Raw genomic sequence first — 25415 nt, 5'->3', positions numbered from 1 at the left:
CGTTTGAATGATTTTTGTATCGACAAAATGGCTTGATTGGGTATCAAGACTACCGGGCCTCGACGTGACTTGGTCCACGAGGATAAGGTCAACTGATTAAAGTCCCGGCCAAGGTATTCTTCTGGGCAATGAATGACCCGCAAGGATTCATAGAAAAAAGCTCCAACCAATCATTGATATCCTCACGCGCGCGCAAATGATGATGCGGGCCTTTACTCCTTTGCTCCTTAGTCCATTGCGCGCAAATTTTTTTATATCCGACTAATACCGAAGCCATTCAGAATTATAGTAATTTCACGTTAAGCCTACAATAATATATTGCACTCTTGAATTTTCCCGCTCACTAATTTTAAAATCCCTCGAATATTATCGGGCTAAATTTGTGCTCTCCAATATTTGGAGCTGTCCAATATTCATAGCCTAATATTTTAAAATGATCCTCTTTGAGATAGTGACCTCTCTCCAGTATCAGACTCATTTAATTGACCCCGATCACGCCCTCGATCACAACCGACATAGACTGTATCTGTATCCACATTCTGCTTATCACGCTTCGACCGGCGCCTCGATACAGCATAAACATGCTGCTGCGCAAGGACATTATTGCCTCAATTGCAAGCTCTGGAGTATCGTACAGCTCATTCTCAGACACAATTGTGAATTGCTACTGGAGGGTATTCGGTGTAGGAGGTGACGTAATCTGCGCAAAAGGAAGGGAAATCTACGCAGAGTCATGGCTCGGGGGAAGGACTGGGAGGGGCGGTTTCGGGTGCCAGAACCACTGAATTTCCGCTGTCTGAAGCATAATTGAGCATGCCTGGGATCGACATATTGGGTAGTGGATCCTTGGTAGTGGATCTAGTGGTTGGGGTTTACTCCGCGGAGAAAAGGCGGTGAATATGGCGGTAGGTAGAGAAGTAGTGAAAATCACCTGCATAACTCGCTAAGCTAGGTCTTGGTCTATGCTATGACTTACTTTTATGTGACATCTTTGACTTTACCTAGTCAATATTCCTTGCCTTGAAAATACCTATGTGTAAGGCGGTGAAGGCCAGGTAAGAAGATAGTGAAGAAAATGCGAATTAGATATTAAATACTGTATATGTGAAATGGTACTAGATCAGAATGGAATTATATTCCAAGTCAATATGATTCAGATGTATTGCAAAACTAATTCTTAAGGAAGGAATCTTGGTATTAGGATTCTTCTCCTTCCTCAAGTATAGAGAGGTAAGGAGGCCAAGCTCTATGGTTAGTTTACTTCTAGAGAGCTGATCATAATGTGTTCACTTCCAGAGTCTAGAGCTCACTTTCGTACTAGTGCTGAATCACTACTGATTCAGTACCGTTTCGGGTGAGATTTGAGCTAGTTCTAATGGCTTCTGGATACATAATCATTCTACCTTAGAAAACAGGTTAGAAACTTTCTTTCATAACAAGAGAGTAGTGACTACAACGATGAACCTATAAGGGAAAGGTCAGCAAAGGAGAGGAAGGCCACGTCAGCGTTTTAGGCACGTGCAGGATGTTCAGGTATAAAATAGTGGTTTTCAGGGCATTCAGGTAAATGGCCTGAGCGGGCTGAAGAGTAGGGCGACAAGGGAAGTTTCCTCGACAAATCAAAAAAATGGGTGAATGCGGACATACAACAGTTAGGATTCGCATGTGGTCACCCACCATACTACTAACTAACCGGCGTGTGGCTTAAGTACGGCTGAGCGGACGGGAAGCCCTGTTCTCCACACCCTATGGTCGTATGTGCTTTTAATTATACGGGCAAGAATCATAAACTTCAAACAAAGAACCCCAGGATGAAAGTAGGCGAGAGCCGCTTTATTCAGCCCTCATCAGGGCAGTTCGGCACCTCTTCACCCACCTGAATTTCGCTCACCGGAGCATTCAGCCCGTGCAGAAAAGGTAATTAGTGAAATCTGAAGCAAAATCCCCTGAGGTGAGCTTCTTTTCCTTCTTCCTTCTCTCCTCTAAAGCGGGTATCATCACTTGAGCAAAATGCGCATAAAGCATAATCCTGGTGACTTCAATTTCCTTTATCATCATGTACGGCATGTGCCGGTTATCATTCTAAGAAGTTCTCAATATTGGCAGAAACTTCCGATAATCTGTTCGCATTTACGCTCCTCAAACCACTAATCTAACGACCCACAGTGACTACACCAGAGTCCTGAAACCCCTTGAAACCCACCTATCACACCGCCAGCGCCAAGGCTCTACCACCTAGCACAAACCTCACCAAGGCCTGGTATAAGGCGCCCAGAATAGCTGAACCACCTGTTCATTATCTAGTTTCGCAAAAGCCATCTTCCACTCAACAAGGTAGAAATTGGCATGATAACTGTGTTGTAATAGCTATCCGTCGAACCTTGGTCGCATATATTTGATCGGCAGAACATTAGATAATAAGAGGATGTGGAACTAGAGGTAAAAAGGGAACCCGTAGGGAGACTCGCCTCTGCCTGTTTGTCTGCGAACAGGTCAGGGCGAGTGGGACCATATGAGATGAGAGCACATAGGGGTGGTTAGGAAGGGAAAGTGTGTCTGTCTTGCTTATCCTATGCGTAGAAAGTCTTTTATGTCACAAAAGCCTTAGTCATCGCTCGATCTGCAATCTGCCACTTTGTCGTCTGCGTCGCAGCAAAACTTCATTGAAAAGCCAGATCAATTTTCCACGAATCGAATATCCAATTCTGTGGTTGACTGTTCTATAACCGAGAAATCAAATATGGTCATTATTGGTCTCTCGGTATATGACTAAAATGCGTCCTTTCAATATCTTGGCGGCATTTCCTGACGATCATCGAGAGTAGACCTGTGCATTTAGGACCGGGACCCATTGGACCCTATGGGAATTCCATGATGGGATTTGGGATTCCCACTTACGTAAGTCCCATAGGATCTTGGCAGTTGGGACTTGGACAGGCACCTAGTCCCATGGGATTCCCATGAGATCCGGTCTTCGCTACATTAGGTAGCATTAGTCAGAATCTTTCTTGGTTCAGAAGATATTAAAGATTAAATAGCTTTCGGTATATTAAAAATTAAAAAGCTCTAGAGAAAAGGTAAAGAACTAGTAAGTTTACTAAATATTTTTACCTTCAGGACTTAAGATAAAAGATCTTTAATCTTAATTTTAGGCTAAATTTTGATAGGCCTAATTGGAATAGGCTAGATAGAATAGTATAAAGGAATATTTCTAGATAGTAGATTTAAAAGGAAAAATACACAAAGACTAAACGGCAAAGAATACCTTCATAATCAAGATTCAATTTATCCATTTCCTTTTCCAAAATTATGTAGAGTTGGGATTTACTTGGGATCCCATGGGGTCCTATGGGAAATCCCATGGGATCTTGGCAGTTGGGATTTGGACAGGCACCCAGTCCCATGGGTCCCGGTTTGCACAGGTCTAATCGAGAGTAACTCGCCTTATACTATCTTCTCCGTCCGCTTAGTCTGTCGGAAAACTTCCGTGATGGCTTTTTGCCCTCGGAAAATCGCAATCTGTGCCGCCGTCCATTTTTTGTTTCCTGATGTTGCAGAGAGATCTGCACCAGCATCGAGCAACATCCGGATAATCTCATAATGGCCGCATTCTGCTGCCGCCGAAAGCGCCGTATACCCATTATAATATGAGCCTTGAGCATTCACATCGGCCCCTATATCTAATAGTTGACGGACAATCCGGTGGTGGCCTCCAAAAGCCGCGCCTTGAAGCGCCGTAAAGCCGTGATACCTTACGGCGGGGGTATTCACGTCGGCTTTACGGTGTAGGAGAATTTCCACGATATCGGCGTGACCTCCTAACGCAGCAGCTTGAAGTGCGGTGCGGCCCCGATTCTTCGCGGGAGGCGCATTAACATCTGCGCCTTGTTCGAGCAGCCATCGTAGTAGCTCGATATGGCCTCCCTCGGCGGCGGCCTGTAAGGCAGTTCGGCCCATGTACTGATGGGGTGGGTGGTTGATATCTGCACCCGTAGAAACTAAGTGGCTAACTATATTCAGATAGCCCGCTCCAGAGGCCAGTACCACCGCTGTCCTGCCACCATTATTTCCCCCAGGGGCGTTAACGTCTGCCCCTGCCGCTAACAGTATCTTAACCACGGCGAGATGGCCATTATAAGCAGCGGCCTGAAGGGCTGTCTGTCCATAGTAGCCTATAGGGGGCTCATTAAGGTCTACTGGTTGAGATAAGAGCCGCCGTACTTCGCATAGATCCCCTTGCGCAGCTGCAAGCTGAACAGGAGACCATCTGCTCTCATCGTCCGGTTCATCGAGTTGAGATTGCCGAGTTGATAAAAGTCGATTTTGCATCTTGAGACTTCTGCTGCGGTCGCTTCGTGCCACTCGGTGATATGTCCGTCGACTATTGGGAAGATGTTTATCCGGTTAAAACGGCATAGGTTTTTTGTGCAAGATAAAATCAACCCAAAAGCAAGCCGAGGCTAGACAACGCAGCCACCTAATATAGTACGAAATCATGCATAAGCGAAGGAAATAGTCATTTTCTGAGAACGTATTGAAATGATGTACGAACGGGAATTACATCTGCATTACGCAGCGGTATTGATGAAGCCCCGCTTTCAAGTTTGATTATCTTCTAATATACGGTTATCAGCAGGCCCTGTGATAAACTGGCAAAGTCCATGTGACCTTTTACTTCGATCTCGAAATTCCGAAAAGAATTTACTTTCCTGAAAGCTTTCTCCAGCGCCGCGCATAATATACTTACTTTCCAGCCATGGTAGCGACGTCGGGCTGCTCAGAAGACTGGGATGGGAATGATGATAAGCACATTGATTTCACTACTTCGTCCACTGGCTTGTTGACTGAAGGCACCTCTAAAACTCGAGAGATCTCCTTGCGGAAATACATCGACATTCGCCTGATATTCGAAGGATTCCTCGTGTTTTGTCTCTTTATCACCTTGGTGTCTATTGGGCAGAATTCCAAGGAATCAAACGCAGCTAAAAAAAGCAGCTACGGGCCAACACGTAAGTATCTCTTGGATGAGACATCATGTATCTGCTCAGTTATTGATCCCCAATATCTTCACGGCAGTACCACGGAAACCCGTTATCTTCGGTAATACAGCGGGATTTGGACCGGACATCGATTATCAAGATCCTCAGATGTTGCTGAATGCTACCCGGATGCGAGAGATTCATAAAAACTGGCATAGCCTATTCCCGCGTGAGTTTTCTCGGGCTAGGAACTGTAAACTCGACTCCGTGACTGATATTCTTTCTTTCCCTTCCCATAGCGGGTCGTGGCTACGTTACCGTTTCGGAAACTGAGGAATTTGATGTCCTTCATCCCCCATTTAAGATGGACAATGTCTTCGAAGAAGGCGATCACTACGAAGGACATATCTTGGCGGTCTATCACCAGCTACACTGTCTGGTAAGTCTACGCATGGCAATAACTACTACATTCCACTGATGTACGATTGAAGTCCATCCTCATGACCGCTATGGGAACTTCGCGGGAAGAATGGGCGATGCTTGAGATGGAAAAGCTTGAGCACCGCGCTCACTGCGTGGAATATCTGCGACAGAGTATTCTATGTTCGGCAGATACAACTTTGGAAGGCGAGACTGGGGCATGGGCTAGAAGCACAGGCTGGGGTCAGACACATTCTTGTGTGGATTTGGATGCTTTGACAGCGTTTGCCAATGAGCGAGCGACTTGGGACCTGACTGAGAGATTGCTACCAGACAGTTTTGATGCTCTCAAGGTTCCTGGTCATGATGACAACTATGAGCAATAAATACGCTCATTTGTCATACTCCGGAGACTGGGCTTCGCGCAAGAACGCAAAATCAACAGAAATGTATGTCAACGAGCCATCAACTTGTGAGAGAGCGATTAAGATGAGATGGAAGCGAGCCGAAATTATAGTATTCATTTCGTGATAGTATATGTTGCTTCCTACTTTGCTACAGATATAGTCGACGAATAGTGGTAGATAGAGTCTGTGCCCCGTCAAGTTAACTGCGATTTGTCTGAGGTCATGATTACTCGGATTGAGGATAAATGCAGGAAAGGATAGAAAGCGTCTAATAATACTCGAGGCCGTCTCCAAGTCCCACAGCAGGTATATGACCACGTGCGCAGCAGATTCCCCGAATGTGACGTCTGCGCGTTAGGAAGGCGGTTAGAAAGAATGAAGAAACTGTGATTTAGCTTGGCACTCACCATATCACTTGCTGTACTCAGGAACGGCCTCTTCGGCAACAGGGCCGGCAGCCATGGACCTCTTGCTGTACTCAGGAACGGCCTCCTCGGCGACAGGACCAGCAGCCATGGACCTCTTGCTGTACTCAGGAACGGCCTCCTCGGCGACAGGACCAGCAGCCATGGACCTCTTGCTGTACTCGGGAACGGCCTCCTCGGCGACAGGGCCAGCAGCCATGGAGCGTGGTATCATCAATGCCATTGTCTGAGACGCACCAACCGAAAGCAACATCAGTGTGGTGAAGACCTTCATATCGATGGAATGGGCAAATTGAGCGTCAAAATGGGCGGGTGAAGATATGTCTGCGATGTGCAATTGTACAGTAGCGGTGACAACAAACTGCCCATGGTTGGGACAAAGAATATATATCGTCAATAATCCATGTAGTGTTGCCGGTTTCATACAGCGATACGCGAAACTTGACTAAGGATACAAGACGGTACAATTTTACGAAGCTTTGCATTTTAGACCCTAATGCAACACTTGCATAAGAGAAACTAATGACTCGTAGGATTTATATCAAGAAGCATCCCGCATGACGCCTTTGCTTTTTCTCCAATTCCTGCATATTCCTAGAGCCGATGTAACCTTGACCATCATATCGAGCGAATGGGCACCAATACGCTAGAGACAGCGGATAATAGCAAGGGACATTTGTCCACGAATAGTTTTGCAGGGGAGCATTCTTTCATAATGCAATCCATGATGGGCAGTAACATCCTTGTATCGGCTCAGACAAGCCTTCCCAATCTATCTCCTTTGACCCCTGTCGTATTGACAACTACGCGTCAGTGCAATGCAAGATAGTCTGTACAGATTGTCGGTATCACTCTTTCATTGGTATATTCGATAGCCAGTAAGGGTCATAGTATGCGATTGGTGGTTATCTATCAATCCGCACTGTAAACAGCCCATTCACCCCTCTTTTCCCGCTATGAGACCAACTCAGGCAAGAAAAATCATCTGGCTATCGAGTTCACAGGGGCTCTGACCTGCAATACGGAATACCAGAGGTCGCAATTGTGGTGGAATTTATCCCCTTTGGCCATTGCATAATTAATCTGGTGCAGTGCAATGTATGTCCGTAGCTGTATACGTCATCATCCAAGTATCGATGCTCGATGATAGCGGAATGCAGTCGTCGCCACAAGTAAAGGCAATGCATTATGTGGTAATCATTGTCCGGATAGACAGCTTCAAACTCGCCGGCGAGGACGATATCCCGGGAAACTTCCTCGGTGTGCTCCCGGTCAGCGTACCACTTGAAATTGACCTCCTGGAGCATTTCGCTTAAGACATCCTGGTTGAAACACTCTGAAGAGTACCATCGCGAGGCCATAACGTCGAAGTGGCAGCCCAGACGTTTAGCTTCAGACCAATGCGTACCGCATTTGGATTCTCCTGTTTCGGCGTTGAAGACAAACCCACCCTCCACATTCACCGCTGGTGGTCTTAAGCTTGCTTTGGCAATTGCATTGGCTACCAGCCGGACTGTAGGATTGAAGGCGCTGGCAAGGCCAATCCCAACGGCCATCCCAATGAAGAGAGATACCAAACAGGTGAGCATGTTGAATCGGGGTTTCTCACAAAATTTCGGGGTTTCAGTCTCTGGCTCATTCTCAGAGTCCAACGCGGAGTATTTTGTTGAAGCCATTAGACCAAAGAGATGAAAAATGAGTCCTTAGATCACAATATTGCCGCAGAGATCCCTCGAAAACTGGGTAGAATATTGAATTGGGCGCAATTGCGTTTTCAGCTAATTGTGGATTTGAATTAGGCATGAAAGTCTCATTGGTCCCTTGTTTCTTGAATTCAGATAACAGAAGTACGTACCCCGCAGGCCCACAGACATGTATCTCCACTTTGATCGTGTAATTTTCAGCTAACAAGTAATCTCTGCGTTGTAACGCTGGACGATTGTATATATCTTCTTTACTACCGTCATTGGACTGGCCTTTCACGTCTTTCCGAATGATCACGGTGCATTTGGAAATAACAATCAGATTTTGCGACATATTTTCTAGCGCATATTTGATAGCCCATGAATTTGCCTTCTATGTCCTCCATGCACTTCTTTGAGGGAGGCGATGGGCAGATTCCTGGCCTTGAACAGCGATCAGAAGTCACGCAGCCGAGGCGCACGCTATTAGCCATCTCTGTCCCTATTATCAAGTCTTGCCTTCTCTACTCACTGGCCATCTGGGGCGCCTTCACAATCATTGCAAAACCATTCCGTGTCAATGAAGTACCTTTTAAAGGCCAAATATCTTCCAGCGTTGAGCCAAGGGGATGCGATTGTGGAGAGTCCGTCGCAGAGGCAATTTTTCGCGGTTGCCGATTCGACGGGCTCGCAATGGCTTGGCTTCCAGAGCATTGCCGCGACGATGAATTAGCGGAAGAATTTAACACAATGGGCGACGGCCCTGATGGCACTTGGATCTACTACGCCGATCGGGAACGTACTATCCAGATTGACTCCGACGAGGTGGCAGCCTTAGCAGATCACCCCGAGGCCTTGGTCCATATGAGCGTCCAGTGGCACACTATCCATTGCATCTTTTACTGGCGAAAGCAGTTCCGGTCACGGTTCAATGGCAAAATAGTGGAGCCCAGGTCTGATTCAGAGCACCACATCAAGCACTGTGGAGAAATTTTCTTGTCGGGAGGGTCGGGGACGAAATCCGGGGTGGCTCTGAATACGAACATGGAATAGGTGTGGTATCGGTATTTCCTTGTACGTTCCTGCAGTAGAGGCCGTGCATGTTATATGATACGTGTGCTATGGAAAGAGGGGTGTATTGGATTGTGTCCGACGGAGTTCCGTATGCAGACCATGCAAGATAAGCAGTAGGTCAGAGCGCTGCTGCTAAAATGGGAACCATTTTTCCCGAACTACGTACAAGGATCTGTCACTTCGGCTACTGCCAGTTGCCCAAGTGGATAAGATAGACTTCCTGATCTTGTGATTATCATCGCATTCAAGACACGCATATTAGCTCTGACAGCCTTGTTTCATTCTAAATTACTCCCATTGTTTATGCTTGGTAGTCGTTCCTCCTTGATTTGGGCACCCGCAGAACTTCACGTACAATTCAAGCCAAGAGCCATGTGGTCATATCATCGGGCAAAAAGCGATGATTAAGAGGGCAACCTTAAACTGCATCTCAGATCTGGCCCCTGCGAAATGATGAAGGGACGGATGCATTTTGTTTGGACACTATCGCAAGTCTTTTAAGCCGGTGGGCGGGAAGCGTAATCACCGGGAGTTCTGTCTCCAACTCCTGTTTGTTACTATCCATGAATGGAGGCGAACAGTTTAAGTTGTGGCAGGCTCAACGGAGACTATCTCAACGAGTCCTTCTGGCTAGATCTATATTCGATCAAGGCTCTTGCCGATTCTCTCTTTCATCCTGCACATTCCTAGCTCTGCGGAGGTACTGGCTTGCAAAGAGACTGGTCGACATGTATGCCCTCGGGACACTGATTATCATCATGTCCAGCATTGTTTAGATTCCTTGGATGACATTTTCTTTGTCGATCTCCAGAAGAGACCGATTTTAGTGCTCGAAGATCCAGATAACAGAATGCCATGGCTAGTGATGCCTCTTTCTAGATCTCTATTATATAGATGGTAATAATCACCGTATGAAAAATTTCTTCCGAGTGAACAGGGGACACGTCAGCTCTTCAAGGGAGTGCAGGGTGCTAGGGTGAAGAGTAGAGAGGCTTCAGGGTGTTCAGTGTGATCAGCCATAGGGCGGCAAGGCATTTCCTCCATCAAAAATCAATGATCAAAAATCAAAAAAGTAAAAGAAAAACATACAACAGTTAGGATTCGCATGTGGTCACCCACCATACTACTAACTAACCGGCGTGTGGCTTAAGTACGGCTGAGCGGACGGGAAGCCCTGTTCTCCACACCCTATGGTCGTATGTACTTGAGAACACAATAGAATAAATCATGTAGTGCAAGAATGAGAAGGTGAGGGGGATAGTGACAACTGAACTCTACGACCGAAGAAGGTGGTAATGGTGACAGCCCTAGTCTAGAACTGATTAGTGCAATGTTAAGGATTACCTTCCACCGCTAAGCCATGATTGAAGTCACAATCAAGATTTCATTTATTACTAATTCTTTCAGCGGTCCAATATCATTCTTTAAAGAACCGAATTTGCAAATCAATCTACACAAATATGTAGTTGCTTCTGGATGGGAGCATCCACCATTGTCTTGTAAACTTCAGACCTCGAGATTGTTTTCCGTGGTTTCTAGAGGTTGACGCGATCAGCAAGTCCGACGTTACAATTGCGAAAGTGCGAGACATGCTATTTACTCGTTCCCAATCTAGGTCATACTCTATGAGCACACGAGGCGGGGCTGTTTCACAGACAAAAGAGCTGCTATTCGCGGCAAGATGAGGCGGCATCTGTGACATAACGATAGTTACTAGCGCGATTAAACTAAGCTCAAGGTCTGTGTGAACAATTTCAGAAATTTCAATCTTTTGCTTAAAGATTGTACGAATCTCTCTAAATGGATTCCGAGGTCACCGATCAATCCTCTGCCTTGCTTGCCTTTACTGCATGTTTGGTGAAATTGTGGCTGTGGTGGTATACTACTATATCCACACGAGACTTTAGTGTAGTGCTAGTGCTTCTGCATAAGGCTATATCCCTAGATTAGGGGAAACTCCGTGTCCCATTCGGTATGAAATCTTTGTCTCTTTGGCTTTACCTCAGCGACAATATAATTGACTCATCTGATTTCGGTCTTATTACAATCTCATTTCTGTAAACTCCGTGCCCGTGTAACAGGGACAGGACAGCCATCGGCATCAACCCCTATGCTAGATGGACTAAAGAATTGGATAATCCAGCCGAGGACCCGGATCTGACGAGCACGCCGCAGTCGGATTTCCTTCGCTCTAAATGTGACGTAGCTGCTAAGTCCGAACAATCTAGAGGGGCAGTGCTTCGCCATGCTATCCCTCTTTTAACTCGTTCGCAGCACAATCGGGCATCTATGCTAAGTCCCATCGACCCTCTCCGCTTCTGTGTCCGTGCGTCGACGTGTGATCAGCTGCGAAGAAGCGCGAACCATGCAAGGATGTTACAAGCCCTGATATAAAATTGAAACACGACAAATAGTCGCGATGATCGGATACCGAATATGAAAATTTGACGCGATGAGTCAGTCTTACTCAGCATGCATACTTGGCCGCCTTTAGCGCACGCCAACAGGCTAGTCTGGACTCGACTTGTGTATGTCAAAATTCCACGGTACGCAGATTCACCGAAAATGGATTTTTTTTTTTTTTTGGAAAGTAAGAAGGACAATTCTGAACAGGTCCATCTTGACTTGGGAGAATTGTATAACACGATATCTTGTTGGAACCCTACTAAGTTACTGCAGAGAGAGGAAGCTCACGAAAGCTCAGTGGAGATAAGCGGGCGCTTCCGCTAGAAACACCACTAGAAATTGGATCCCCTGTATTGATGGTGACTTTCTGTCACCTGGTTCTCACCGTGATTAACCTGTTGCCCCTTGGTACGCAGAGCTCATGTATAAGGGTAAACCTATGCCTATGATACTGGGTTGTGGCCTGCGTACCTTCTCGTGAATATAACCATCGCATGCTACAAGAACTGCAATGATAAGGATCTGAGACACGGGTACGGCAGGTACAGTTCGAACTTTGAATGCTCATGCAGGGAGGGGCTATTGAACCCTAAGACGTGAGCAATGTATCGGGATGAGCGACTCGGCCATCTAACTTATTCCCAGTTCGAATGCCAAGGCATCCTTGAGTACGAAGTACCAGTTTCCTAACGTGGCAAGACCCATCATTTAGTGGCAGCCGATCGATGCCATAGGCTTCTAAAGACCACTCAATTAGTCGCGAGTAAGCGGCTGATATGGTCTTTCCAAATGCAGTAGGTTAAATCGGATCCGAAGTCTCACCGTTCAATTCCTCATCTCTGGGCAGTCACTAGATACTACGCTCTTGCAAGATTTCTGCCGACTACAGTGTCTCAGCGATGTCATCTCCAACCGCTAGGACCACACTGAATCCCTGTGGGAAGATCTTGGCCGATATCTGTAATTTTAGATGCATGTGTGATTGGCAATTCGGGGAATTGGGTGGCATTCAACGAGTCTGTAGAGTCATTTTCTTGCATTTAACCGGCATTTAGGAATCTAACTCGCGAATAGCCCTGCTTATGGCATGCCTCTAGTACCCCCGTCGGAAGCAGAGATATTGGGGTATAAGAAACCCCTGCAGGGTCGGCAGGAACAATCAGATTGATGTCGATCCAAGATTGATTGTAATCCAGACAATCAAAGCACAAAACGGTCCGCTTTTCTCACATCGTTGCTATCATTGCGTCTCTAGCGACCTGGGCATATGCCCTCCTCTCCTTCACTCAGCCCGTCGCCAACTACAAATGGCCGACGCAGTTCGTGCGGAGCGCACAAGCCAACCTCCAGGTTATCGTGCAGGGTTCTGGCCCTACAGTCGATATAATCCCCTCGTACGGACGAGACGGTAGCGATGATTTCGACTACTTCAGCTCTGCGCTCGCCGCCGCGGGCTTCCTCGTCCTCCGCCCCCAGCCCCGCGGCACATTCGAGTCCACTGGCCCAATGACAAACGTTACGCTCGAAGACCTAGCGGCAGACATCATCTCCGTCATCGACACACTCGGTGGCGGCGAAGCAATCGTCATCGGCCATGCCTTCGGCACGTTTTTGACAAAATTCATCGCTATGCCGTATCCTGAAAAAGTATCTTCGATTGTCGTCGCCGCACCAGGGGGAATCAATCTTCCTACAAGCGTTGAGAACATGCCATTTATCGCTGGTAACGCTTCGCTTCCTCTAGCTGAGACGCTGGACGCGCTGAAGACCGCGTTCTTTGCACCAAACCATGATGCCCATTTGTGGCTTGATGGGTGGTACACCGACGTTCTGGTTATGGAGCATGGCGCGGTGGAGGCTTACGGGAGCTTAACGTCGCAATGGGGCGGGGGAAATGACACACAGGTGCTTGAGATTATTCCTGCCGACGATCCGTTCCAGCCAAAGAGCGAGTGGAACGTGACGACTAGTTTGTATCCTGACCGGGCTACCTCTGTTGTTATCCATGATGCTTCCCATGCTCTGTTTCCCGAGCAAGGTTGTGCTGTTGTTGATGCTGTTCTGCCGTGGCTCAAGTTGCAGAGCGCGAAGTTGAGGTGAGGGTCATAGAGGCAAAGGACTAAAACATAGAGAGGTTTACAGTATGTGAACTAGCTAAAGTACTGTGTAGAGTGGTGGGCATAAAGAGTTCCTACAGGCTAAAGAGAAAGAAATCTTCTCTATAGATCTTGGCCAGCATTTGTGCTCTTGATGTCAATAGATCTGCAGTTCGACTCTGATAACAATCTGATCATATTCAACATCTATCCATGAATATTCGCTCACAGCTGTTTGTCAAGAAGGTCGAAAGCTTAAGCTAGACCAATTTTCGTTTTCTGTATGTGATCTTGAGGTCCGACCATCTTGGCCCACCCAGTGAAAAAGCACAAAATCAATAGGGTTTTACAAAGTATCAGTTCCCCTCGCGACCAGCGAAACATCCAAAATTTGAAAGCCGAAAAGGTCAACATAAAAGTATTCAACAGCCTGGGTTGCACATGCCGCCCCGTCGCTCCTGGAAAACACTGTAAAGCAGATACCCCGCTAAAGGCAAAATTATTTACGGTACCTCAGAAATCCGCGAAATCTTGGAAGTAAAGCGGGTATTTTAATGCATTTCCCAGGTCGTGATTGACCAAAATGCCGGGTGGACCCAGGAGGAGCGGGGTGTGAACACCATTGGTCTATATCATCGGGCCGTTAAGCTTATTACATATTCCCCAGCCTGATCCAAGCCAGATTCATATATCTATGTATTATGACGCTTCATTTGAGCCAAGATATACACTAAACCTCAGTCTCAGTCACTCTTAAATTACAATCAGATATCAGGATAGCTTACTGTAGCGTAAATCATCAGGTACCTGGGTATGCATTCGATCATATTACTACTCTGGTTTTTGAACACTGCGCCTTGCCTAATACAAACGTTCCTATTCAACGAGCAGATCCACATAGATAAGTTCTTTCATTTCGTCACTCCGCGTGTTCCACTTCCGCACCGACCTTTTCAACAGAAGAAGGTGCGACATTGCTATCACCAAACAGCATATCCATCTGTTCCAAAGTTTTGCCCTTGGTCTCCGGGAAGAATAGAATATAGCATATCATGGCAATGATATTGAACACGAAGAAAACGTAGAAGTAACGGAATCCAATGGTGGACAAGGCTGTTGGCGAAAATTGAGCAAAAACCAGATTGATGGTCCAGTTTGTGAAGGTGGTAACCGAATTGCCTTGGTTGCGAATGTCTACAGGGAAAATCTCAGCGGGGTAGACCCATGAGATAATTCCAATGAAAGTGTAGAAGAAACTGAAGACAAAATTCATGGCCACCATTGCACGAAGCTCGTTGCCGTTACTCTCATCATAGTGCTGGGACATAGCGGCATTGCAAACCAAGGCAAGAGCCATTCCGGCTGATCCAATGATCAGAGGTTTGATGCGACCAACTCTCTCCAAGGCCCAGAGACCACCGGTGCAGTAGACAATTGACAAAGCTCCAGAAATTCCAATGATCATGAGTGAAGTTTTGGTATCAATGCCCAGGGATGCATAGATGCGAGTGCCGTAGTAGTTGATGACGTTGATACCAGACAGCGGACCAAAGGCCTGGACAGCACATCCCAGAATGAGACGCCGCCGCCAAGAGGGTTTGGTGAGGATGGAGCTCCACGTGATCTTGGTCGATGCACGTTCGGCATCAATGGTCTCGCGAATTTCTTGAAACTCGAGCTCAATGTACTGTTCCTTCTCCGGAGTTCCATCGCCGTGGAGCCTCTGCAGTGTAGCGAGGGCCTCGTCGTGACGATCCTTCTCCATAAGCCAGCGGGGGGATTCGTTCAGGAACCACACACCACAAGCAAGGGTGAGACCAGGAATACACTGAAAAGCGAGAGGGAAGCGCCCTTTAAGGTTGGATTTGGGTTAGCTTTCCGGAATGCAAAATCGTCACAAGTTCTGACTTACATTGAACAGCAGTGTCAACAAATGAACATCCATATCCCAGCCACTGGGCGACCAGGTATCCCCAGCTCAACATCCACTGCAACAAACCGGACATCATGCCACGAGTCGAAGACTCGGCCATCTCACCGGCATACATTGGTACGACTGAGGTGAGCATACCAACCGCCGCGCCGGCAATGAATCGACCGATGATGAGCATGGTCATGTTCACGGCGCCAGCTTGCAGAGCGCATCCAAAGCACGAGATACAAGCACCAGTAAAGACTGACATCTTGCGGCCCAGCCGATCACCTGTGAACATGTTGATCATCGTGCCCAGAATTGCACCACCTTGAAATGCAGATACAATGCCACCAGTAACAGTGTCATTAGGGTTGGAAAAGTACTTGATGAATTCGGTCTGGCCTATGGTGGAGGTGACGATACCGCTATCATAGCCGAAGAGGAAACCTGGATGAAACCCTGTTAGAATTGACGTCGACGTAAAAAGCAGAAGACTAATTACCTCCGATGGCCAAGAACACGGCCGACAGTAATGTTGTGATCTTCGCCATTTTCGCCTTAGGTAGGTAGGTAACCTTCAAATGTTGAAAGGCTCACAATGGAACCTGGGGATAAAAAATTTCTCACTCCGGGGAAACTCCATACATATATACATTCGAGGTCCTAGCCACGTACGCTATGGGTAGGTCCAATGGAAATAAGCCTACCCCAACAAACCCAAGGCCTCGTCCTACTGAACCCAAAAGTTTTGTCTGGTTGGCAGGACTAGACTGTGGGCCCATGACTGTATGAGCAGAGTTTCCGACATCGAGACGCGTGATTCGACATGGGTCCATCAATTTATCCTCGGTGTGTACTAGCCCGGAGTCCCGTCTTAGTTTTGATGCCTAAAATGCGGGTCCGGGTCCGCGCAAATCCCCATGGGGTTTAGCCATGCAGATCGAATCTTTGGAGTCCCCAGACTTTCAGCCAATACATTGCCAGCTCTAGGATCCAGTGGCCTTCTAGCCTTGATTATTAGTAAAATCAATGCCGTCTATCTTCAGACCTCCCATCTCTCTCAAGTTTGCTTTCTTATGTTTGTCCTCACACAAGTGACGGATCTGTCTTCTCTCTTGCTACAGTTAATGTTGTGCCTTTTTCCACGCTCGACCGTTTCGTCGCTCATACCAAGTTTTGAAATTTCGATCTTGGGGAAGCGGAAGCGATAGCGAGCCCCAAAATGACAAGAATTGTCTCAAATTCGTGAGCCTGGCTCGTGAACACATCGACAGGACTGAGACTACTGTAAGCGAGTCGGGAAATCCGACCCGTATAGAGAGAGAAGTGGGGCTGTCTCGGAACACTTCACACCGAGCTCGGCTTCCCGCGTTAGGGGCAAAGAAACCTTTTGTCATAGTGATCATGCTGGCTCGCGAGAACAATCCATAATTTGTTCACGGCCATCAAAGGGAATTGATCTTTGCATAGCAAAAGAAAAAGAGAAAGAGAGAAAGAGAGAAGCTGCCTCGTCGACATCGCCGAGAGCTACCAGAGGGTCACCCAGATTTTAACAATTTTTGAAAGTTCCCGATCCCGATTGGTCTCCACCACCGGGAGACTTCCGTGGCTTAAATGAAGGATGGAGCGCGGCAATTGTAGTGACAGTGGAAATAACTTGCCGAAGTTTTGCCATCTCCCTTCGGCTGTTTGCTTTCCCCGGAATATTCTCTCATCCCCACACCCCAAACATTGTTCAGATCGGGCCCCGTGGGTCGAATGCTATACAGTTTCACCCCCATCAGACGATGAAGTCTCAGTTTCGATAAGATACAGAAATGGGAAACGCCAGGTTTAGACAATGATATTTCATTTGGAAGCCCACATTGTGTAATGTACACCGATTTTGCAATGAATATCAAACCCGGGACAAACAGCAGAAGTTTATATGCGTAAGATATTCATTGCCGATTCTGTATTCAGTAAAGCGTGCTTGGAAGCCAAGTCCACAGTCCTGACAATTTCCTTGTCATCCTCTTGAACCTGCTCGGAAAATCCATGCTCGGGTCCATTGGCTAAGATTACATGTTAGACTTTCTGACAGATGCAAATCTCATTACAATGGATGTTATAAAGCCATTAATTGTTCTCGTGGTTGCCGACATATTATCGAAGTATAGTTCTCTCAATTTGGCGACCTGAATTTCTAAGCATGTTTTTTAAACCGGCCCTTCTACTTGCTCTCGGCATCCCCAGCGCCTTGGGGGCTCTCCCAAGCCGAACAGAGAAAGCAAAATATGTTGATTGGAAGTCATTTAAGGCATATGGCGTCAACCTCGGCGGCTGGCTCGTCCAGGAATCGACTATCGACACACTCTGGTGGAACACCTATTCTGGAGGTGCCGAGGATGAATGGGGTCTTTGTGAAAACCTCGGCTCGCAGTGTGGGACAGTGCTTGAGAAGCGCTACGCGAGCTGGATCACTACTGCCGACATTGACAAGGCCGCCAAATCCGGTATCACCCTTCTACGGATCCCCACAACCTACGCAGCTTGGATTAAGTATCCTGGCTCAAAACTCTACTCGGGCAACCAGACTACCTACCTCGAGAACATCGCTACGTATGCTATCAAGCGCTATGGGATGCACATCGTCCTTGGTGTCCACGGTCTTCCTGGCGGAATCAATGGCTTGACTATTGGCGAGGCTGCTGGTCATTGGGGCTGGTTCAACAATCAGACCAACTTCGATTATTCTATGCAAGTTATGGATGCCGTTATCGAGTTCATCCAGAGCTCCGGCCACCCGGAGTCGTACACCCTTTCGCCTATTAACGAACCGGCCGATAATGTCGATCTATCCGTGTTCGGAACCTCCGCCGCTCTCTCCGATGCAGGTGCCGCTTGGGTCTTGAAGTATATCCAAGCAGTGCTTGACCGTGTCACTGCGGTGAACAAGAATATTCCCGTCATGTTCCAAGGCAGTTTTAAGGGCGAGAAATACTGGTCTGGCAACTTCTCTCGCAGTGAGAATCTGGTTTTCGACGTGCATAACTATTATTTTGAGGGCCGCAACACCACTTCTCTAAACGTGCCATCTTACATGTGCACCGATGCTAAAACCACTCCAGGCGATGGAAAGTTTCCCACTTTTGTCGGCGAATGGTCTATTCAGACGCAATATAACAATAGCTTTGCTTTGCGCGAGCGCAACCTGAACTACGGTTTGGGTGCATTTCACAAATATTCGCACGGCGCATCTTATTGGACTTGGAAATTCTCTGGCAATGCTACCGTTGATGGACAAGGAACACAAGCTGACTACTGGAGCTACGAAGCGTTGATTGATCGGGGATACTTCCACCCCAATGCTAGCGGTCTGGAGCATTGTTCTTAAGACACAGTGTTGGTCATTTTCATTTAGCATCTCAAGATAATCCGATCACGATTTAAGAATGCTTTTCTTGAGATCAGGAAACTAACAGTAATTGTGACACTCCCATCGCAGAAATAGTGTATCAGCAACATCTCGCTATCAGCGAATGAATCAAGGAGCAATATAACCAAATGCCTAGACTCTTCATGTGTTAATTAGGAATTTATTTTTCCATCCCTGGTCCACACAATATTGCATATTAGAGACGATCATTATAGTAATGGTACGACGGACTATTTGTTACTGCTCAAGGCCTAATAACATATTTATTCTTATATCACCGTAGATCAGTTATAGGACGGGCTGCAGCTTTCAAAAACGTCCTTCCTTATTACGTGGTCTAAAGCCCTCACAGTTAGCGGCATCTTCTTGAATGATAATACACAAACGAAATGCAGCTCTTCACCTGCTAGACCCTGTAGGTAGAGGATGACCATTCCGATGGCGTATGAAACCTTGCTGTTCATTAATTGGCATATGATACGTCTACTGCGCCTACCCAACTTGAATACTGATCTTCATCCGAGTAAAAGTCGTACATACAGATACACGAGTAGTAAAGATCTACCGATATGCTTGAACTTCTCAGTTGCCCCGCACTTCGGCCTCGTCCTTGCATTTCAGGAATGAAACGAAAGTCTTCTATTGTCAAGAGAGCAAATTTGTACACTCTTGGTGCACATAATCCTCTAAAAATGATGGAAAGTCTGGAATATCCTTCATCTCGGGGCTTCCTCTGGGCAGCCAGTTTGATAACATTGGTGTTTTCACCGACCCCGTATAACATCATTGGTCAGACTACGATTACGGCCAAAGTAAGAAAACAAAGACCCTAGTCCACATAACATGGAATGTTTGCTACAATCTCATGTTTTCTCCACTGCTGTCGTATCCAGGTCCGAAGCTATGGGCAATTTCTGCCATTCTCTCAGCTATCGACATCTTACGCGGACGAAATCATAGAACCATGCTGGCTATGCACAATAAGTACGGTCCAGTCGTCCGCATTGGCCCAGATAAGCTATCATTCAGCAGTTCGCAGGCTTTCCAGGATATTTACGCAGCAAGTCCGAATAAGCCACAGTTTGCTAAAGATTCTAAGCTCTACGCGGAAAAACCGAACGGCATTCGCGATAGTCTCATTGGAATCCTGGACAACGAGACTCACTCGAGACATCGCCGCCTGTTGTCTCATGCTTTCTCAGACAAGTCTCTACCTGAAAATGAAGGGATTGTGATATCCCTAGTCGATTTGTTTTTCTCCCGACTCCCCGAGCGAACCATTAAGGGAAAAGGTCACAAAGCCAAGGAAAATATGACAGATTGATTTTACTTTGTCACCTTCGATACCATAGGCGATCTGATGTTCGCTGAACCTTTTGGCTGTCTGCAAGATAGCAGAATGCATCCTTGGATTGCACTTCTACTTAGCACTGCCAAGGGAATCGCGTTTATTATGGCGATGAACCAATTCTTCCTCTTCCGGAAGGCAAGTGGACTACCTATACCGGAGTATCTTCGAACCTAATTGCTTAAGCACTCTAATCTTAGTGCGCAAAAGGCCGACCGTCGATTAATGATAGGGACAAATCGAGCCGACATTAAATCTACTCTACTAAAGAACGGGTTAAGTGATAAGAAGGAGCAGTTTAATGAAAAGCAGATAATTATAAGTCGAGCCGGTGTTCATGCAAATTCCATGCTATATGAATTTAGATCTGTCTACTTCCTAGGCCTTGACTGACTATCATATACAGCTTCACCGTGGCTGGAAGCGAAACGTCTGCGTCACTCCTCTCGGGATGTTATTTCTATTTATGTAAGAGCACCACCGCGATGTCCAACCTATGCAATGAAGTGCGCTCGACTTTCTTGAAAGATAAGTATATTACATCGACTCGATGCGCCCAAATGAAATATCTGGATGCCGTGACTGAGGAGTCTCTTCGCATGTACCCTCCTCTGGTCACAGAGTTACCGCGAGTCGTACCGAACGATGGTGGTAATGTATATGAATACTCGGTACCAGCAAATGTAAGTGACGATATCCCTATGCTCTGGCAAGTACCAACAAACAGTCACTGAGAGTACATTGCAGGTTATTGTGTCCACTCACCACTACTCATCTTATCACGCTCCTACAAACTTTTTTCTTGCGGAGCAATTCATCCCAGAATGCTGGTCAGGGACCGATGCGAGAATTAGCAATGACAAGAGGGATGTGCTGCAGCCTTTCAGTCTGGAGCCAAGAGGTTGTCTAGGCAAAAAGTAGGTATTCATTCACAGCAAGACCCCGCTTTCGTTCAAAGTGTGTTAACTCCAGAAAATTGGAAGCCTCGCGTACTTGGAAATACGGCTAATTCTCACCAAACTTGTTTGCAATTTCGACATGGAGATCTGCAAGGAGAGTGAGAATTGGATTGACCACGATGTATACCTCATCTGGCATAAACCGGCGCTCATGGTAGAGTTACAAGACCGATTGGCACAACAAACTTAGGCGAACATTAGGGTATCCTCTTAGCGAAGCAGAAGATGGCAGCAAAGGGGATAGACGGAATGTCTATACTAGAGAGTGTGTGAAAGTTCTACACGCCTAAAGCTTTGTTGGGTGCCAGAGATTTCAGGCAGCAATGCATCGGTTATGTACTTAGACAAATGTTTTGCTCACCGACAAACATCCCATATTGTCCTTTTGGCTATGCAAGCACCAATTCATAACCTTTGACCCTCTGTCTATTTTGATTCTACAAATTGTGCTCCGCGACATCCGATGTGGGCCCTGGACCCTGGACCCTAAGGTGGAGTTGAAATAGGTAGCACTAGGCTGCAATAGCCCCCAAAGGCGCTAAAGTAAATGAACTTTTCTTTTCTTTTGCTTCTTTTTCCCTTCTTTCTTTCTATCCTCACACCGCTCAATCATGGCCAATACTGTTTCTTCCTTCGGCTCTAGGGTCTTCACGACAATTTCTGTTGTCCTTTTGACTTCCTGGACGATTACAACTCTGGGTTTCTCCGCTCTAAATGCGCTCAACGATAACCGCAGCCTCATCGGAACAGCATCATCGATCAGCCTCCTCACATACTTGGCATGTCGGCTCCTTGTTTTCACACAGCCAACTGAAAATGATTCAATTGCCCACATCCTGACGACCGGTTACCTCCGCTCACGCAGAGAAGCCCTCGCAACTTTCGTTTTTACATGTGCTTGGCTGTATGAACTCCTCTCTCAGGCTGTGCTAATGGTTTTCATGACCATTTTCGGAGGCGCAATCGCAACCGCTATCTACACTGATGCGTTTGTCGAGGATCCGGATAATGTTTATCAAAGTGATTCAGACAGGGAGAATACTTCCCTGGCGGTAGCGGAGATTGACGAGTTCAAACAGAAAGTGGGCGTGGATCCGGTCGCTATTTTCAAGATGATTCCGCCCAAGGTTCTGATCTATTTTGCTGTGCTTGTATGGGCCAACTTTGCAAGTTTGGGTCTTTATGTACTGCGCCTTTCGTGGAGGTCGGCAAAGGCGTTGCTTGGATCGTCGTCTGTCCCTGTTGTGCGGAATGGAGAGGCTCCAGACTCGAAGTGATGTTGAAACCACCTGGTACATGCACAATTCCAAGGACATTGCCATTGCATATTGTGTTGAGGACACTTGTCTCGGTAGGTCCACTGGATCAGTTTATATAGAGTGGAATTTATCTCGGCGCCTAATTAAGGTCAACATGAAAGACAACGCTTCAATTGACACCTGGTCTCAAGTTAATGACCTCGAGAGACTCTGATTATGATTTTTTGGGTGTGAACGCCTAGAAATAAGCATTAGCATAGGCTCTATATCCGATGCCGAATGGCGCTTATTGAATTGATAAGCCCTCGAATTCCGGGTCTGCAAAAGATTTTTTACTTATCAACTGATAGAATTCAATTCAGCGATAGAACTCATATTTCAATGTAATCATTTACTCCTTTGGATCATTTCCAGGACACGAGCAGAGTTACTACTTATCACAATCCTCTTGTGCATGTCCGCATTAGCACCGAGGTCTCGGTACACTATACCTGTAAAGAATCAATACTCACGCATATACCGCTTTTCAATCTAAGCAAAGGCCTAGTCTCTCAATGACATCAATTTCCTCATCAAAATGGAGAATTGTCAAGATTCTCTTCTCTTGACGGGATTCAGCTATGAATCAGACTAGTGTATGGGAGGAAGCTTGTGTATTCAGAGATTTACGTTCGACATTTTTCTCGACATTTTTATTGAAGACTTGCTCTTGTCTATGTGCAGTTCTATCATTGCTTTTTTTGTTCGAAACGATATCTATATGCGAAGATAATGAATACTGTGAACTTCACCTACCAGAGTTACCACATCACATCTGGAACATGAGACAGCCGGAGCTCATTGTGGCACCCGTGGACCAACACTTTGCCAGAACTTGCAGCGCTCTCCGCGACCACCTTCCCAGCTTGATGCATCTGCCAGTGTAAACATGTTCGTTACGCCAGGTCCTTTTCGGAGCCAGTACGATAGTTGATCAGTAATGTGGTCGTAGACTGTCTTTCCACCTGTGGTGTTCAGGTTCATCAGTACAGGTGAGGATTCATTCCACTTTGGCCATGAGATATACCCATTTGTGGCTTCGGGGACTGTGGAATTTTCCGCACAGCCCTTCGCATCTGCGATGGAGATTACTGGGGTATCATTGATAATGAAGGAACCCCAAATCTTCTGGAATGAATGTATAAAGCCACGAGTGGGTGTATGCGCTCCAACGGAGAAATATGCGGTCAAGTCTGCACCATGGTATGCAGGCGTGACAGAAAATTGGTACTTCCAACTCTCCTTGGCGGGGCCCCTTGAAAAAGCATCTGAAAGCCAATACGAAGCACAATCAAACGTTGTCTCGGCAAAGATGTTAAAAATAGTTTGCTGAAGACCTGTCGCCATCTCTGACTGGTTCAAAGCAATTGGGCCACGATCACCCAGGGTGTCGTACCGAGGGCCAGTGTTTGTGGGGGAGCTATTCCAGAATCCATAGATATCTTTCAGGCGAGAATAATCAAATGCATTGAACAATGGGAAAGTGTTTTTGATGTAACTCAAGAAACCGTCGGTGGTGTTGATGTAAGGCGGACTCAGGGGCACGCCATCATTGGCATTGTTCTGGGAAAGTTAGCTTTCAGAGCCCAGTTCATGTCGATGGTAATTGTTGAACTGACACCTGACAATATACGCTTGCCGCTCACTTTCGTTTTGAGCAGTTGCGTGGTTGGTAGCTCCTGAATGAACTCGCCGTCTATCACAGGCTGGAAGGCCCACGTACCCCATGATCCCGAGACTGAAACATTTGCGCTGGCGTATTGCAAGGTCTCTGTGTCGGCATTTACGAGACAGTCAAAGATAGCCGACTCGGAAATAAGCTTTCCATCATGGCATCCTGCCCGAGCTGCAAAGTGAAGATAATGAATTGTCGGCACTTCATCATCGTAGTGGTACATAGCCGGAGTGTACGGGCTGGCAGCGATAATCTACATGGATTAGCAAACCTTCCCTCATGTAGCATCGCACGTACATTGTTGAATAAGTGATCCTCGCGACCCCCATAGCCCATTGCCTGCAACATCACTGAGCCTGCACCTGACGATTCACCGCCCATCGTAACACGAGATGCATTGCCGCCGAAAGCTTCAATATGCTCTTGGACCCATTGAAGAGCAAATCGCATGTCCAGAAGACCTGCGTTGGCTTGGCCATATTTGTGCACATCTGCCGATGACAAAAAGCCAAAAGCACCCAGTCTGTACTGGATCATGACTGCAATGAACCCATGATCATTCGTGTTGATCCACTCACTGGGGTCGTAGATTGCCCCAAAAAGACCGTACCCGCCCCCATCTATAAAGTTTTAGGGACAATAACTCCTAGACACATGGTTGTAAAGTTCAGCTGAGCGTGGACTTACGGATCCAAAGAAGGACAGGGAGATCTTTTGCCCCCACTGGAGCATACACATTCAAGAACAAACAGTCCTCATCACCGAGGGCCGAATTGAAGCCGTAAACTTTGGGCAATTTCGCACCACCAGACTGGGGGCAAAGCGGAGGTTGCTTAATGGCATATTGAACGGAAGTCCGGTTCACTGGGGGGGCTTGTGGAGCTTGCCATCGGAGCTTTCCAACTGGAGGGGCTGCATAACGAATTCTAGTCCGGGAGGGTGAGTATCACAAAATAACCAATCAAAGGTGCAGAGTTCGAATCTCACCCCTTGAAAATGTTTAGATCGTGAGTACTGTCATAGTACCCCTGGTAGCTGGCGTAGCCTAAATTAACCACCGGGCTAGCTGTATGAGCAGGAGCAGCTAGGCTAACCCTGGTCGCAATAAATGCGAGAAGAATCAGGCTGCCTATCCCCATGAAGGTAATCCTGGCCTGATCGCCAAAGCTTGGTTTTTCTTTTTCTGTGACAAGGAAAGTAAGGAATGGCGGTGACTTGATTGGAGGTGTGGTGTGGTGAAAATCCCAGCCCCTCATGTACATTTCATGCAAGGCTGTCGGCATCTGGCCTGCTTACTCACAATGCCCCGTGAA

General features: G+C 46.8%; 11 protein-coding genes across 11 annotated transcripts; 6 read left to right on the top strand and 5 right to left on the bottom strand.

The window, feature by feature from the left end:
* Positions 1-3444: 3444 nt before the first annotated feature.
* On the bottom strand, positions 3445-4329 carry N7484_001615 (ankyrin repeat domain-containing protein; the record flags this gene model as incomplete). Its single annotated transcript, XM_057112035.1, has 1 exon — positions 3445-4329. One exon carries the CDS (start codon positions 4327-4329, stop codon positions 3445-3447), a length of 885 nt encoding a protein of 294 aa, XP_056976772.1.
* Positions 4330-4756: 427 nt separating this feature from the next.
* On the top strand, positions 4757-5785 carry N7484_001614 (oxidase ustYa family protein; the record flags this gene model as incomplete). The annotated part of the gene is made up of 4 exons (XM_057112034.1): positions 4757-5009; positions 5077-5208; positions 5279-5418; positions 5471-5785. The coding sequence occupies 4 exons, from the start codon at positions 4757-4759 to the stop codon at positions 5783-5785; spliced, it is 840 nt and encodes a 279-aa protein (XP_056976771.1).
* A 432-nt stretch (positions 5786-6217) lies between these two features.
* N7484_001613 (uncharacterized protein) lies at positions 6218-6505 on the bottom strand (the record flags this gene model as incomplete). The annotated part of the gene is made up of 1 exon (XM_057112033.1): positions 6218-6505. The coding sequence occupies one exon, from the start codon at positions 6503-6505 to the stop codon at positions 6218-6220; it is 288 nt and encodes a 95-aa protein (XP_056976770.1).
* A 724-nt stretch (positions 6506-7229) lies between these two features.
* On the bottom strand, positions 7230-7820 carry N7484_001612 (uncharacterized protein; the record flags this gene model as incomplete). The annotated part of the gene is made up of 1 exon (XM_057112032.1): positions 7230-7820. The coding sequence occupies one exon, from the start codon at positions 7818-7820 to the stop codon at positions 7230-7232; it is 591 nt and encodes a 196-aa protein (XP_056976769.1).
* A 474-nt stretch (positions 7821-8294) lies between these two features.
* N7484_001611 (uncharacterized protein) lies at positions 8295-8966 on the top strand (the record flags this gene model as incomplete). The annotated part of the gene is made up of 1 exon (XM_057112031.1): positions 8295-8966. One exon carries the CDS (start codon positions 8295-8297, stop codon positions 8964-8966), a length of 672 nt encoding a protein of 223 aa, XP_056976768.1.
* A 3514-nt stretch (positions 8967-12480) lies between these two features.
* Positions 12481-13493, top strand: N7484_001610 (alpha/beta fold hydrolase; the record flags this gene model as incomplete). The annotated part of the gene is made up of 2 exons (XM_057112030.1): positions 12481-12518; positions 12590-13493. The coding sequence occupies 2 exons, from the start codon at positions 12481-12483 to the stop codon at positions 13491-13493; spliced, it is 942 nt and encodes a 313-aa protein (XP_056976767.1).
* A 915-nt stretch (positions 13494-14408) lies between these two features.
* Positions 14409-15955, bottom strand: N7484_001609 (sugar porter family MFS transporter; the record flags this gene model as incomplete). Its single annotated transcript, XM_057112029.1, has 3 exons — positions 14409-15340; positions 15402-15851; positions 15907-15955. 3 exons carry the CDS (start codon positions 15953-15955, stop codon positions 14409-14411), a joined length of 1431 nt encoding a protein of 476 aa, XP_056976766.1.
* Positions 15956-17595: 1640 nt separating this feature from the next.
* N7484_001608 (uncharacterized protein) lies at positions 17596-18780 on the top strand (the record flags this gene model as incomplete). Its single annotated transcript, XM_057112028.1, has 1 exon — positions 17596-18780. One exon carries the CDS (start codon positions 17596-17598, stop codon positions 18778-18780), a length of 1185 nt encoding a protein of 394 aa, XP_056976765.1.
* A 1006-nt stretch (positions 18781-19786) lies between these two features.
* On the top strand, positions 19787-20146 carry N7484_001607 (putative sterigmatocystin biosynthesis cytochrome P450 monooxygenase; the record flags this gene model as incomplete). Its single annotated transcript, XM_057112027.1, has 1 exon — positions 19787-20146. The coding sequence occupies one exon, from the start codon at positions 19787-19789 to the stop codon at positions 20144-20146; it is 360 nt and encodes a 119-aa protein (XP_056976764.1).
* A 1594-nt stretch (positions 20147-21740) lies between these two features.
* On the top strand, positions 21741-22406 carry N7484_001606 (uncharacterized protein; the record flags this gene model as incomplete). The annotated part of the gene is made up of 1 exon (XM_057112026.1): positions 21741-22406. One exon carries the CDS (start codon positions 21741-21743, stop codon positions 22404-22406), a length of 666 nt encoding a protein of 221 aa, XP_056976763.1.
* An 819-nt stretch (positions 22407-23225) lies between these two features.
* On the bottom strand, positions 23226-25241 carry N7484_001605 (uncharacterized protein; the record flags this gene model as incomplete). The annotated part of the gene is made up of 5 exons (XM_057112025.1): positions 23226-23990; positions 24047-24355; positions 24400-24722; positions 24790-25028; positions 25090-25241. The coding sequence occupies 5 exons, from the start codon at positions 25239-25241 to the stop codon at positions 23226-23228; spliced, it is 1788 nt and encodes a 595-aa protein (XP_056976762.1).
* Positions 25242-25415: the final 174 nt, after the last annotated feature.

The sequence above is a fragment of the Penicillium longicatenatum genome (assembly GCF_028827895.1).
Source record: "Penicillium longicatenatum strain IBT 33135 chromosome Unknown contig_1_segment0_segment0, whole genome shotgun sequence".
NCBI lineage: Eukaryota > Fungi > Ascomycota > Eurotiomycetes > Eurotiales > Aspergillaceae > Penicillium > Penicillium longicatenatum.
This window is presented reverse-complemented; position numbering and strand designations above follow the sequence as displayed.